This window comes from Pezoporus wallicus, unplaced genomic scaffold, assembly GCF_028554395.1.
Source record: "Pezoporus wallicus isolate ANWC-B61680 ecotype Strahan unplaced genomic scaffold, APGP_CSIRO_Pwel_v1 scaffold_11491, whole genome shotgun sequence".
Taxonomy (NCBI): domain Eukaryota; kingdom Metazoa; phylum Chordata; class Aves; order Psittaciformes; family Psittacidae; genus Pezoporus; species Pezoporus wallicus.
This window is the reverse complement of record NW_026642649.1, coordinates 9285683-9299391: the sequence shown is the minus strand read 5'-3', so window position 1 is coordinate 9299391 and position 13709 is coordinate 9285683. Positions and strand designations below refer to the sequence as shown.

General features: G+C 43.6%; 1 protein-coding gene across 1 annotated transcript in view; it reads right to left on the bottom strand.

The window, feature by feature from the left end:
- The window catches only part of LANCL2 (LanC like glutathione S-transferase 2), a 28992-nt gene that overhangs the window by 3041 nt on the left and 12242 nt on the right, over nt 1-13709 (bottom strand). Inside the window, exons 3-7 of the mRNA XM_057431270.1 lie at nt 11126-11333; nt 8794-8941; nt 8058-8204; nt 4422-4604; nt 2112-2288 (exon numbers count right to left, since the gene is read on the bottom strand). Coding sequence (XP_057287253.1) covers nt 2112-2288; nt 4422-4604; nt 8058-8204; nt 8794-8941; nt 11126-11333 — 863 coding nt within the window. The remainder of the gene's footprint in view (nt 1-2111; nt 2289-4421; nt 4605-8057; nt 8205-8793; nt 8942-11125; nt 11334-13709) is intronic.

Sequence of the window (13709 nt, the reverse complement as noted above, 5' to 3'; positions counted from 1 at the left end):
TAATGGCATATTTCTAGACTACAATCAGTTCTTCCAACATGCACATCTTACTGCATATACTGCCAGCCTGGGAACTGCAACAGAGATTTAACAAATGCACCCCAGGCTACTGAAGCACAACCAACATTTACAAGGTCGCAGCTCCAGCACAACTCACAGATCCAGTAAGCCACACTCATCTTGGTTAAACCAAGGGGAAAAAGAAAGAAACCTCTCCTAGCAGGATGACATCTGCCATTCTCTGTCACAGACTGGGCATGCTTGCCATCTGCAGTGGTTTAATCGCAACGCTGAGCAGCACAGAGCTCGGATGCTCCCTGCTGCATGCAGCCAAGGATGCCGCAGCCCCTCTCACCTCTCCCAGGCAGGCTCAGCCTCCTGGGAGCCTTTCTGATAATGCTGGAGAAAAGCTGCAAGGCCAAAAACAAGAAGCACAGCGGTCTCTGCAATTCACAGGGCTCTTCTGGTTCACTTGTGAGTGTTCCATGGCTCTTGAGAAGCAACCAGGGATTGCTGGACGGACTCCTTCCCCTGGGGCCCATGCTTTCAGTGTGAGCAAACACCCCTGGGAGGGGAGCCATCAGGTTCCCCCAGTTACATCCCTTCAGGTACCAACATAACTGCATGCTTGCTTCCCTGCATGTTCTGGCTCAAGAAGAAAAGACTCCAAGAATGCCAGACAAGCAAATTCCTCTCCCTGCTTCTGGATTTCCCCTGCAAGAGCCCAAAGGGCCTGACTGAATGCCAGGGATGCTAAAATGCAGAATGGCTGCAAATATGCTGCCAGACCTGACAGTATTGGGCACCTCCAGCAAACAGCCTCTGGCCACTGTGCCACATCTTCCCTCTCAAAGGCATTTCAGGTCTGTAACCGAGTCTCCTCCTTTTTTTTGCCTTTAAAACAGATATATGCTTTCTTTTCTCTAGGCTGGTATGGAAGAATGTCAGGGCTCTCTTGAGCCAGAAATGCAGCACTAAGGGGAGTTGCCAGTGCTGGCAAAAGATGACAGGGAGAGCCTGACAGCTATGCCAACAGCAACGCCTGCTTGGGTGCTGTGGCTCACACAACAGCAGTGGGTGAGTCCACGTTTAAGAAAGTCACACATGTGCCATGGGAGTGCTCTAGGAAGCAGGTCTGCCTACAGGTGTCCTCATGGCGTCATGCTTGGGTAAATGTGAAACAAGCAACAACTTTTTAAAGCTCTGCTGACAGAGGACAGGCTGACAGCGGAGATGATACTGATGGTAGATGATGGACAGTAGGTAATTTAGAATACCAGACGGGGCTTTGAGCAACCTGCTCTAGTGGAAGGTGTCCCTGCCCATGGCAGGGGGGTTGGAACTGGATGAGCTCTAAGGTCCCTTCCAACCCAAACCATTCTATGATTCCATGAATACAGCAGCTTTACACACAGTCAAGCTCATCTAAAAGCACCTAAGAAGCAACTCATAAAATTTCCCATTGCAATACTTTTTAACCTCAGCTAAACAGCTATGTTTGCAATGCAAAACCTAACATCAGTGAACTAAGCTGAAAACAAAACCCCAACAGAACAAACCAAAACCCAACCACAGTCTTATGAGATGAGGAAACAGAAGCAGAGAAGGCGCTCGTATTTGGTAACTGGCAGGGCTGACAGCAGAACATGGACAATTCCATTAGAAAAATTCCGAGTGTCATTCTCTGCCATTTGTACTAATGAAAAAATCCAAGTGAGCAATTTAATAACTGCAGCTCAGAGCTCTGAAAGCCCCACACAGGCACTAGTCTGAAAACAAATAATTACAAAAGACTACAAACAGTATCGCTTGAGGAGCTGCGGATGACAGTGGATGTCTCAATGGAATAATTAGCGCCACGTAACATCAGTCAGTTATTATGCAGGGAGGCTGATTTCAGACTCAATGTCTGAGTACGTGATTAGCTCTTTCCTCTTTATAGAATATTGGTGTGTTTCACTGGGAGCAAGTGATGGGACCCTGCTGTACCACCAGCAGCACAGCCAGCTCCAGCTCTAGCACACAACAGCTGCTCCAAGCACAGTTTATTCTTGCACGGGTGTTACTATGTGAAAGGAACAGTGATCGTGCTGGGATGCTGCAGAGCTCACCTTGCAAGCTCGGTAGAGGTACTTTTTGTCCTGAGTTAGGTTATAGAGAGACAAGAAGGAGTAGCCATTGCCAGCTGTACCGTGGCAGATCCCATATCCTTTTCTCAATAAACCTCTCTGCCAGATGACATCGCTACAATCCATAGCATCTTTCAAGTATTTATCTTCTTTAAAAGTCTGGAATAAAAACAGAATAAACACACAGAAATTAAAACACTAATGACAACAAAAGAAAGCTGGACCTGAGCACTGTTTTACTGTTGGAGTTTTTCCATATAAAATTTTGTTTAAATTTTAATAATCCATTCATCATAGACTTGCTTTCCTAAGTTGCTTCTCCTTTCTCTGCATGGAAACAGACAGAACTTCTCAGGTTTTTGCTTCTGAAATCAGGACCCTAAAGGAAAAATTCAAGTTCAAGACCCTTGGTTCTACAACCTATAATCTATGGTCCTTTTTGATCCTTCCCTCCATTCCCAAGCCACAACATCATTTGATTTGAAATACAGAAATGTAATTCTTGCCTCCAAGAAATGTAACACACAATACCGGCCATCAAATATAATCCCAAAGGGCTAGGTCCCAATCTGCCTGAGTAATTCTTCCTGGCTACTCAGACTTGGTTATGTCTGCCTTCAATTCCATGTCAAAAATGCACAAGAATATCTCTTTGCATAGCACAGGGCTCCTTTCTCTGTCACAACTACAAGGAGGAACACCCCAGTACCTTGATTAGTATTTGTATTAGAAATACTCAGAAGCACTAGCCAGTTGGGCAAAGGAGCAGTTTTATAGGGTTTATTGCATCTGAAGTGCACTTTGCACATAGAGAGCCCATAAAGACAGCAGAAAATAAAAGTAATTAAACTGAACATCACCAGATTCCCATCTTCGTAAGGCTACTTTTTTGCTTCCCTTTGCCTAAGCCTCTCTACAGATCAAGAACACACCAAAACCAAGTAACTGATGCACTACTGTAGACTTAGTCCTTTAGAAACAGCTTCCCTGCCAGGTTATTTAAGAAGCAATTAACATGCAAGATTCTTAAATCCATAAGCTTCATAAAGGCCGTCTCTCTGAACAGGGTTTGCCAGCTACTGAGCTGTAGAACATCAAATTAAGGCCTGGCAACAGTGTTTGATTTCCAGGACAAACACTGCTTTATCACAAGTCCGTGTGCTTGGTGTGAAGGAAAGCACAGCCAGCAAAATGTACCCTAATTTTCTTATTGCCTCTTTAAAAAGTGTAACATAAAAACAAAAGCATCATATCCCCATCACCTCAAATGTAAAAAGAGGCCAGGAGACTGTTAAACAGAACTTGGCCCTAACCCTTTTATCTCCCAGAAAGTATTTTGTGCTGGGGCAACCAACACATTTGGCCAACATGGTCTAGGGTGATGTGTCCCTACCCATGTCAGGGGGTTAGAACTAGATGATGTCAAGATCCTTTCCAATCCAAACCATTCCATGAGTCTATGACAAAGAAGGGGGAAGAAGAATTAAAAGAGAAAATAAACTTAAGTAGTCTGCAGTGTTAACCTCCTACCACAGCCCAAAGAAAAAGCAACTGTGACTGCTACTCCATGTGGCAATGCTGTAAGAGATTTACAGCTCACATTGCAGGTAGCAGTAAGAGTAGTTATGCCATAAACCAAGCCTGCTCTTCATCAGCCCACCCGAGCAGGGAATCTGCCAAGGAGGGCTGTCAAAAGCAAGAATCAATTTGCATGAATGTAATTAAATGGCATACTTTCAAATGCCACGCAAATCAGAAGTGCACAACACAAGAGAGACAGCAAACCTAGTTAAGGATGGAGAAGAGCAAACAGTAGGCTTGTGGTAGCTCAGCAGTTATATTTATGCCCTAGAAGGCGCCTGGGACCTTTGCTCTGGTGGTAAGCTCCCAAGAGCTCTATCTCATTAATGGAGTAATTTACGGAAGATGTTCTTTGGCAAGACACATGAACCTACGCTTCTGAAAACCAACATCACTCTTAAAACTCTTGGGATGAAGATTTGAGGAATTTAGGTCAATAGTCTTACCCAGGACCCAAAACTGCTTAAATACATGGCCCTTTTCCAGGAGAGCCTAAAGCCTAGTAACCACCAGCACCCTGAGAAGCACTTTTACCCACTTATTTCCTTTACAAACATACCTATGTAAGCATTTTAAGATTTTTGGGTGCCTAGCCTGGGTTCTGTTTGAAAGTAGACCTAGAAAGATGGAAAATGCAAGCCTTACAATCTAACAAGCCTACATACAGGTCTCTGTAAAAACAGAGGTCTATATGAACACACAGCGATTCACCTTGTAAGCTTGCATGAGCATGTGGATGACTCCGGGGGCACCATGGCACCAGTGAACCAGTCTGTCAGTCTCATTGCTCAGTGACGATGGGTAATTCCCAGATCTGAACTTCTTATGGCGCACATAGTCAATGCTTGGCTTCACCAGCTCTGTCAGGGTCTCCTGGCCCACATTTGCAATCGGCTAAAGCATACAAGAAAGCACAAAACCATTAACAGGAGTAGTAACAAACTGTGTATCAACACTTCATGTTAGAATCTACTTTCGAGTATCCTACATATGTGCCCCCGATCCAAATACTCTGAATTGCTTCATACAGATTTAATTAATGTCTGATTACAATACCATTGTGAAGAGCATTTTTACAGCTACTGGAGAGACAAAGAAACTGGGGCACCAAGTTGTCACCTGTCTTACTGGAGGTGACACAGAAAGACTACAGCAGAACTGAGAACAGAATGTGGATTTCAAGACTCCCAGGCCTCTTTTTATAGCTTAGAATAAGAGAACACTTACAGGAGAAAGATGGTTTATAGCTATGTTGCTCATAATACACACTTAAAACACAATGGGTTACACATTTTGTTTTAGCAGGAATTGACACAGACAAACCTGCCCTGTTTCCCAGGAAATGAAGAAGAGTGTAAGTAAGTAGTGGCATACCTGGAAAAAGCTTATGAAAGTCAAGTTTTCCAGCATAAACAAAACTCCCTGAAGCTATGGGTTATAAATCTGCATTTCCAAATCTCAGAAGCAACAGCTATTGGTAGCTGAACATCTTTGTACTGCAAACTCATCCTTAGATTGCTATTCTGAATTTTCTTTCTCATTTCCTATATTTAGTTTATAACCTTGCCAGAAAGAAAATATATCCATCAACCTGCATGCTTCTCATAAATAAATGTTTAGAAACCCAGTATGTGTTGGGTCTGCAGCTGTTGGCAGTCTACAGCCAAATGAAGGAAGACTTTCAATAGCTGCATTTTCAGTAACCTGAAAAAAACAAAAGCCTCTATTTCAGGAAAGTTTTGCCAAATCTCTACCTACCAGGTTCCTCAAGCAAAGTCGACCTCTGCATTTTGTGAGTGGAACAGAAACCTTCACGCTGTTAATCAGAAATACACCAGTCTGTCATCAGGAACACCCTATTGCTGATCAGCCCTCACTCACTGACCTGTGGGGTTGGGAGGCACTGGGGGAAGCTTTGTTTGGGGCTCTGATTTCACGCTGCACCCCTTCAGCAGAAGGCAAATGGGATGGTACCAGCAATAAATGCCTTCAGTCTTGAGCTGTGCAAGGCAAGCCCAGCCCAGCACATCTGTTCTTGGGAGGTAAATCCAAGAAGAGCAGAGCTCTTCACAAACCTTCACACCTTGTGCTTTTGAGAAGATCTGAGTACAAGTGAGCTCTTTGCCCAAGCTGCTGAGGTTCCCAGCACCTACTTCCAGCCTACAAAAGCAACCTACAGGCATGTGTCCTGACCCTCTGGCCAAGAGAATGATGTAAAAACAGTAATTTTTTGCTTCAGAGTTAGTGAAAGGGGCTAGGATTCCGCATTCCCTAGCTAGCACTTCAGAATGCCCCCTCTACCTCCTGGCCAAGTTATTTAACACTGCTGAGGTCCTATTCCTCCAGTAGCTTTCTGGAAATAAATCCAGCAGTACATGTTTCCTCATAAAGGCATTGTAAAGAAATGATGGTCTCAGGTGCAATGCTGGATTCTTTTGTTATCAAACAAGCACTCAACAAACCATCTCCTGAATTCTTTGTTGAAAACACAGAAGAATCCTTCTCATTCAGCGTGGGAGGGATGGGGAAAGGATGAACTCCGATACGCCATCTTCTTCTGAGGTGGATGACTCAATTCTGCATGACTCACAATATTTAATGTACAGTGAAAAGACCGTAATCTAGTGCTGCATAAACAGTGGCTTTGTGGCAATTCTTAAAAGCAGCAATTATATGTAAAGTTATGATTTTAACATGTAGACTAGCTTCTGCTTAAACTAAGAAGCACTGTGCAACTATTTCTGCTATCAGCCTTGAATAGTAAATGAAGAGTGAGAGGCTTCTTTAAAGCACCAGATGTTTCTCAGAAAATCCAGCAGAGCTAGGGAAGGAAAAATGGAAGCCAGAAAGATACAAGGAAGAAATTCTTTACTGTGAGGGTGGTGAGGCACTGGAACAGGTTGCCCAAAGAAGTGGTAAATGACCCCAACCCTGGCAGTGTTCAAGGCCAGGTTGGACAGAGCCTTGAGTGGCATGGTCTAGTGTGAGGTGTCCCTGCCCATGGCAGGGGGGCTGGAACTAGATGATCTTAAGGTCCTTTCCAACCCTAACTATTCTATGATTGTATGAAGATGAGGGAGCTGGAAGGAGGTAGACATGCTTGCTGAAGAAAGCAGGAAGTGAAAGGCCAGTAAATCAGAGCAGCCCAAGACCCCAGTGAGTTGGTCACTGCAGAAAATGGCTGTAGTAAGGTTAACTTATCCCCCGAGGAGCAGAGAAGTAGCCACTTCCATAGCAAAGTCAGCCACTTTAGCCTGAGCTGCTGGTGGAATTGGTGTGAGTTAATCTGAAACAGCTGGGGGGGAAATCACAGCATCTTTTGCAACTGAGGAACAGCGGCATCACCAAATATCAGCTCAGTCACTTCTGTAGTGAACATCTGTATGCAGGTTCAGGCTGCAAGGATGTACAGTCCTTCCACTTGCCTGAAGGAAAGTCATTCTGCAGGAGCTGCTAAGAAAATTGACATTTACAGAAATGCACAGACTGGGAGCACCTTTATAAAACAGGAACAATACAAATTTTACAGCTCTATGGTCATCTTCTGTAATGAATCTTAAGGTTCCTCTTGACTGCACAACAGAAGTAAGATACAGAGGGATGAAACACACTGTTCTGGAAAACACTGCAATCCTATGGCAGAATCTCAGGGCAGGAGGGAATGGATTCAAGTGTGGGAAAGAGGAGGTATACAGAAGAGAGAAACATACTGAGGTATACAGAAGAGTGTTCCTCTCTTCTGCATACCTCCTGTCTCAGGACAACAGAAAGAGGAGAGCAGGGGCACAGATGCACTAAGGAACATCAGATTTTTGGGGAAGAGATAGGGGGGATAAGGAAGAAGAGCATCTACAGAATAAAAGTGTACTGAAGACTAAGGTGTGATTAAGGGTAGTCTTCCAAAAGCTTCAGGACAGTGAAACTAAAAGTCACCAGAGAAGAGAGAAAGGACGCGGAGGGCAGGAGGCATCACCAGTGCACTCATTTAAAAACAGCAAAAAACTGAAGAGTGATGGATGGTAAGTGAACATTTAGCTGGTCTAACTGCAGGCACCAGAATTAAGTATGAGGATAAGGGAAGGCATCTCACTGTCTCTGTAGGCAACTTCAGCTCCTGGAATGCCAGCGCTCTGGACCACAACTCAAGGGTTAATTCACTCCCATGTTAGTCACAGTTTTCTTCTGCTACCAGGACCTGAGCTAGCATCTCTGCACAGAGACTAACTCCAAATTGTGAGACCCTGACCCAGCACAACACTGCACATGAATGAAAGCTAAAGATAAGATCCTCTGATGCAAAACCAGAAACCCCTGTGTTCCACCACAGCCTACAGAAGGTGCTCTTACCTGCATGAGCATGTAATAGATCCCAGCCACTCCATGGGCTGCTCCAACATATTGCTTCCTGTGCCACTGGTACAACAGAGGACAACGCTCCGTCTTCCGCTCCTCCTTAGAGAAGTTTTTCCCCGATTCAATAATAGCATCTATTACCTAAGAAAGAGAACATACCCCTTCTGTCTGCCTCACTTGCTTTCATTCAGAAGGTTTTGCTTTGTCATAATTAAAACCACAGTAAAATATAACCCACAATAAACAGTGACAGAACAATAACATTCAATTCATTTGGACTCGAGTGTTGAGGTAGAAATGGATTTTTCCTAAATGATGGAAACACCTTTGTAAGTGTAGAAAATTAATATATTAATATTTCTAGTAACTTTTTTTCCAGGCCTGCCTTCTCTGGTTCTGGTATCTGCAGAATGCTAGTGCATCTTCCCCACACTGAATTCATCCTTCACTGAAACACTTCCACACTTCTGACTGAAGGTGTTTTGTTACAATTTCCCATCCTCAAATGCTCCAAAACTAGTTACAGCTTCGATTTCCATGGCTGGCCATGGACTCACCTGCAATGGCCTGTCTCAGTTCTAGGTGGGCAGCAGGGAAAGGGGAAAAGATTAGAGCGATGGATGAGACCGAGTTTCCAGTTCTAGGTTCCTCTCCAGCATCCCTCTCTTAATCCCTTGAATTATGCAAAAAGTGACTACAGATGCTGTGGAAAGAGAAAAAAGTATCTTACCTCTTTGATAACAGACTGTGGGACTGTGTCTGGACCGATTTCAGTATTCAGGTACAGCAAGGCATACAGGTAACCTGCTCTACCATAAAGCAGCTCATCTGGAAGTTCAGCGTCTGTGCTTACGACTGTCCTGTGTAGCTGCAACAACCTGCATCAGACAAAGGAAGGTGGGGAGAGAGAGCCTCTTCTCTAGAGACCATAGTGGACTATGTGTTGTACAAGCCATCAACCAAAACAGAAGCAAAATGAGTGTGAAGCCCCACCACTTCCCTTCAGTCATCTCCAATTCTGCTGGCTGTCAGGTTTATTCACAGGAGCCATCCCCAACAGACAACTCTGAGCCAGGGCCAGGTGAGCATTAGTGCAATTACCAGTTTTTTGTGCAACAGAAACACATGTAAGCGCGCAGAGCAGGAGCTGGAGGAGGCTGGAATGCTACCCCAACAGATAGGGAAACCTCCTGGAACCTCTGGGAATTTCACCCAAATGAGGACCCTTAACTGTAGGTGTGTAAGAGGGAACAACCAAAAACCCCCAGTACCAGCCTTCAGCATGCCCCCTCCATAGACAATATGTTGTCTCAAGCATTTAAGCAGCTCAGTTTTGAAAATGGCACTGCTATTGTGCACAAGTGTTTAGCAATGGAAAAAGAACAAACCCTAGGCTGGCCCATTGCAACTCTCATTTCCCCCAAAGAGACTCCCTGCTATTATTCTACCAGTTTGCACTGGCATTGAGGTGGAGATCTGTCTTCCTGCCTAACCCCTATCTGCCTCTTCCCATCTTTTGTGATTAATCTGGCAATTAGATGAAACCATGGAGATGATCACATTTGAAACTGGGGGAGGGGGCAAGACCATAATTAAGACTAAATTCAATTCCCAGATTCCCCCAGCCACTATTATACATCAGAAATGTTAACATTAGCATCACGCCAGAGCAAAAACACTGACCCAAATGGCTTGTTTATGCTGTCACTGCTTAATACCAGGGCAAAGTCACTCACAAAATAAAGATTTTTATATTATTCCTTTCTTGGAACTATGCTTTGGACTTAGAATTAAATTGTTTTCTTTTAAATTGTCCACTGTTAAGTTTTATTATTCTAATCATACAATTGGACAGCTACAAGGTAAAATGTTAGAAGTGCACAGATTACATTTTGACATCTATAATGTACCACTCATCTGGTGTCATGAATATATTTGTAAACCAAAAAAGGAAGAATCAAACTAATCTCCTTTTCAATCCTCCTAGAAATTATTTTCCAAGGAGAGGCAAGACTAAAAGATTTACTGCTAATCTCATTTTGCTATATTCATGCTTCATGCCTCACAGCAACACTGCTTTCCTAGCTGCATCCAAAATGGCATGCCCAAGTTTACTGCCAGGTCTAAAAGCAAAAAAAAAACCCACCTAAACCTACCACCCATTTCAAAACTGAGATACTCATCCAGGAACAGCAGCAGAAATTAATCACTCTAGGATTCGAGATTAGAAAGAGCCCAACTATACTTCCAACCATAAACCAGAACGGAGATGAGGACATAAGGCTAGTCCCCACATTCTGGCAGGCTAAGGTATGCTGCTGGACAGCTAGTAAGTGGATTGCTGGTGCTGAATGCAAATACCACAAGGCTCCAGGGCTTCCAGCCCTCACCAGGACAGCAATCAGCTCCAAGACAGCAAAGGGACAGTCAGCTCTCCAAGGAAGCTCTACATCTAAATGGGATTTCTAAAGATGTTTGTTACATTTAGATTACTTTGAAAAGAGGCTGGGATTTTTTCAGGCTACCCTCCATATGCTCTTACCTAACTAAAGCCCTTGTCTTTGACGGTTCAGCAAACACCTCCTCTTGGTTTTATTAAACCTTTGTTACATGTCAATCCGACGTACCATGCTCTTGTCTGGATGTTTCCAGATCCCTGCAGCTAAGCGTTTTGATAATGAATCTACAATTAAGGCCCACTCTTCACAGAAAGCATCACATACTGCACAAGCAATACATATTGTCGACGACAAGCGTGTGGCTTTTGTTAAATGTCACTTCAATGTGACAAAATCAAAATGTGCAGGCACTACAGATATGCCCAGGACATCCTGTCCTTACAGCGATAAGAGGACTCAAGATAACTCACTAAATATGAATCAAGTGTAAGCCAGCTTTAATAAAGATAAAGCCTGTTATGTATTCTTCTACTGAAAATGCATCAGGGGAGAAGATGTCTCCATTTTTAATCCTGTCCTCCAAAACTGCCCACTTGCTAATGCTACTGAACCGATGCTCTCCGCAAGCGAAGGGCACGGCTTTTTCTGACATCAACCACTTACTTGGCAACACATTCTTTAGACTCGTTGTCGATTTTCAGCTTGTGATAAACCACTGCACCCACTGCCAATGGCCCAGCATCACCACAGAGGAAAGTAACTCTTCTGCCGTTCAGATTGCGAAGGATTCTCTTCACGTAATCAAGAGATCGCTGTAAATGGCTCTGGTTTTTCGTCACGCGGTACAGTTGAAGATATAAGAGGGCAATACCTGGAACAACCATGTGAAAGGGAAAAGTTTGATTTAGTTCTCCTTTTAAGTATATCATATTCCTCTCTTTAGTGCCTCTGAAACAGTAACTCGAATGCAAACAGGTATTTGGGCAACTAAAACATGTCAGTCAAGGGTCCTTGCTTGGGCAACGGGAAGGCATCAGGTCATCATCAATGTTTCATTACACTGCAATTTGGGTAGTGACAAAACTTTTAAGATTAAAAAAATTAAAGAATTAACATTGACACCCAACATCAGACTCACAATTTGCAGAGAATGAAGAAAATCCATGTCAAAGGCACCAATGCTTGGTAAAGAAATCACTGAAGAGTCAACAATTTGGGCTAGCAAGCAGATGTATGACCAAGTACACGGACTGTACAATACTCATCTATTATATGCAAGAAGTGACTTATCTTCCATTTGATTTGTAAGAAGATTTTTTGATGAGTTTTGGGATTCAACTTGCCAAGTTCTTTATAAATGTATTCCACAACATAATTATGAGCTTCTACAAGCTAAGCTGGTTTGTGAAAGCCAGAAAGCAAACAAGTCCTCAGAGAATGCCAGAAGGTTATTACTAAGCTTCACTCCATTAAACTCATTCCATAGTTTTGCATTAAAACAAATCCAAATCTTAAACATTTCAACAATACAGACTGAAGAAAGCGAAATAAATCCATTTCAGTGGATGGTTATTGGTCAATTGCAAGCACACATATGCAGAGGGAAAACCTTTACCTCCAGACCATACTGCACCTCAAACTCATTTCTGAACAGGGATAGCACTCTCCTGAGCCACAGCTAAAGCTGTGTAGACATAAGGCCCACTTAGCTCCCCAGAGACGCCATCTGAGGAGCACATGAAGAACAGCACAGAAGAATAGTGCTGATACATCCTCAGATGTTCTTTGGACTGGATTAACAGGCCTTTCTAGATGGGTCCAAGAGGAGAGCTGCAGAGCCCAATAGAGCGGTATGGGAGCTTGTGGGCTATTTACTGGGATTTCTGTAACCCTTTTTTATGTTGCAACTATTGTGTAGGTATCTGGGCCTGACCAAAGGATGACCAGAAACATAGCCACAAGGCCCAGTTCATCCAATCCTTCCTTGTGCAACACCCTTACAATGGCTCCTCCAAGATCTCTGGCACCTACAAAGAGTACTTGTACAAGAAAGATGAACTCTAACCCGAGTCTTACGATTGTTACGTGCCAAAAGTATGTGCTCCAAGATTTTAAAGATGCTTCACAAAGAACAAGCCAGTGCTCAGGACTGCACTGCCAATAGCACTGTCTAGACCTGGTATATAAAAAGCAGGGCAACTGTTTTCAGCATTACTTTTACCTTCTGATTTGCAAAATGCTGCAAGGAGCAAGTCGGGAGGAAGTATTTGCACTAAGTATTTTAAAAGCCAGATCATTTCAGTATTTTTATTCAGAGTCATTTCCACAGGAGCCTTGAAAGAAGTTTACAACTTGGAACAGATGCAATTGGTGATCCTTCTACAGGGTGGAAAAACCCCGCTCTCATTAGACTGCGTTACGTGTTCATCTACATTCTTGTTTTAGCTAATGAGGGCTGTGTTACTTTTAGCTTATGACTCATTTTCAGCATGTTCTGGTTTATCAGCCATAACTTGAGTTGTCAGTCACAGTGTCAGAACACAGCTCCCTGGGAGCCGTTCTGTAACGTCAGTGTGAGAAAGCCCACCAGTGGAGATCATCTACACTCGCTCAGCAGCCACACGCTTCCAGACCTTGAAACACATCTACCTTTTAAGTGTGAGTTGTCTAAAACTTCCCCACCCATCCACCCACAGCACCACCTGTACCGAAACATCAAGAAGGCAGCAAAAAGATGGTACCCTTTCACTGCCAGAATTAAGCCTCAGCACGGCCAAAGCCTGATGAGTTTTCCCAAACTGCTTCCCCTCCCAATACCAAGATAAAAGAATAGATCTCCTCAGAGTGCATTTCAAACATGCTGTGCTAAAAGCATAAGTATGTCTCAAGAGTGAGCTAGACAGAGCAGGAATAGAATGTGCCACTGTAAGTGGCACTTAAGAGGCCTAGATGGAAAAGCATGTTGGCAGCTTGAAGAGCAGTGGCTGCATCAGGCTTGTCAACTGCAGGCTCTGCCTGAAGGATCCAAAGGGCTCATTCACATTTGGACATGGATGACGGTGCCTAGCAATAACCAGCACTTGCACATGCCTGTTTATCTTCATGAACTTCACAATCTCACAAGCCCGCCTCCATACTCCCCCTCCTCACACGTTCATTTTACCATTTTTGTACAGACAGAACAAGCAGAGCCAAACTATCCATATTTCAGATTTTAGCGGAACAGAACACCTCCCCCCCATGATTA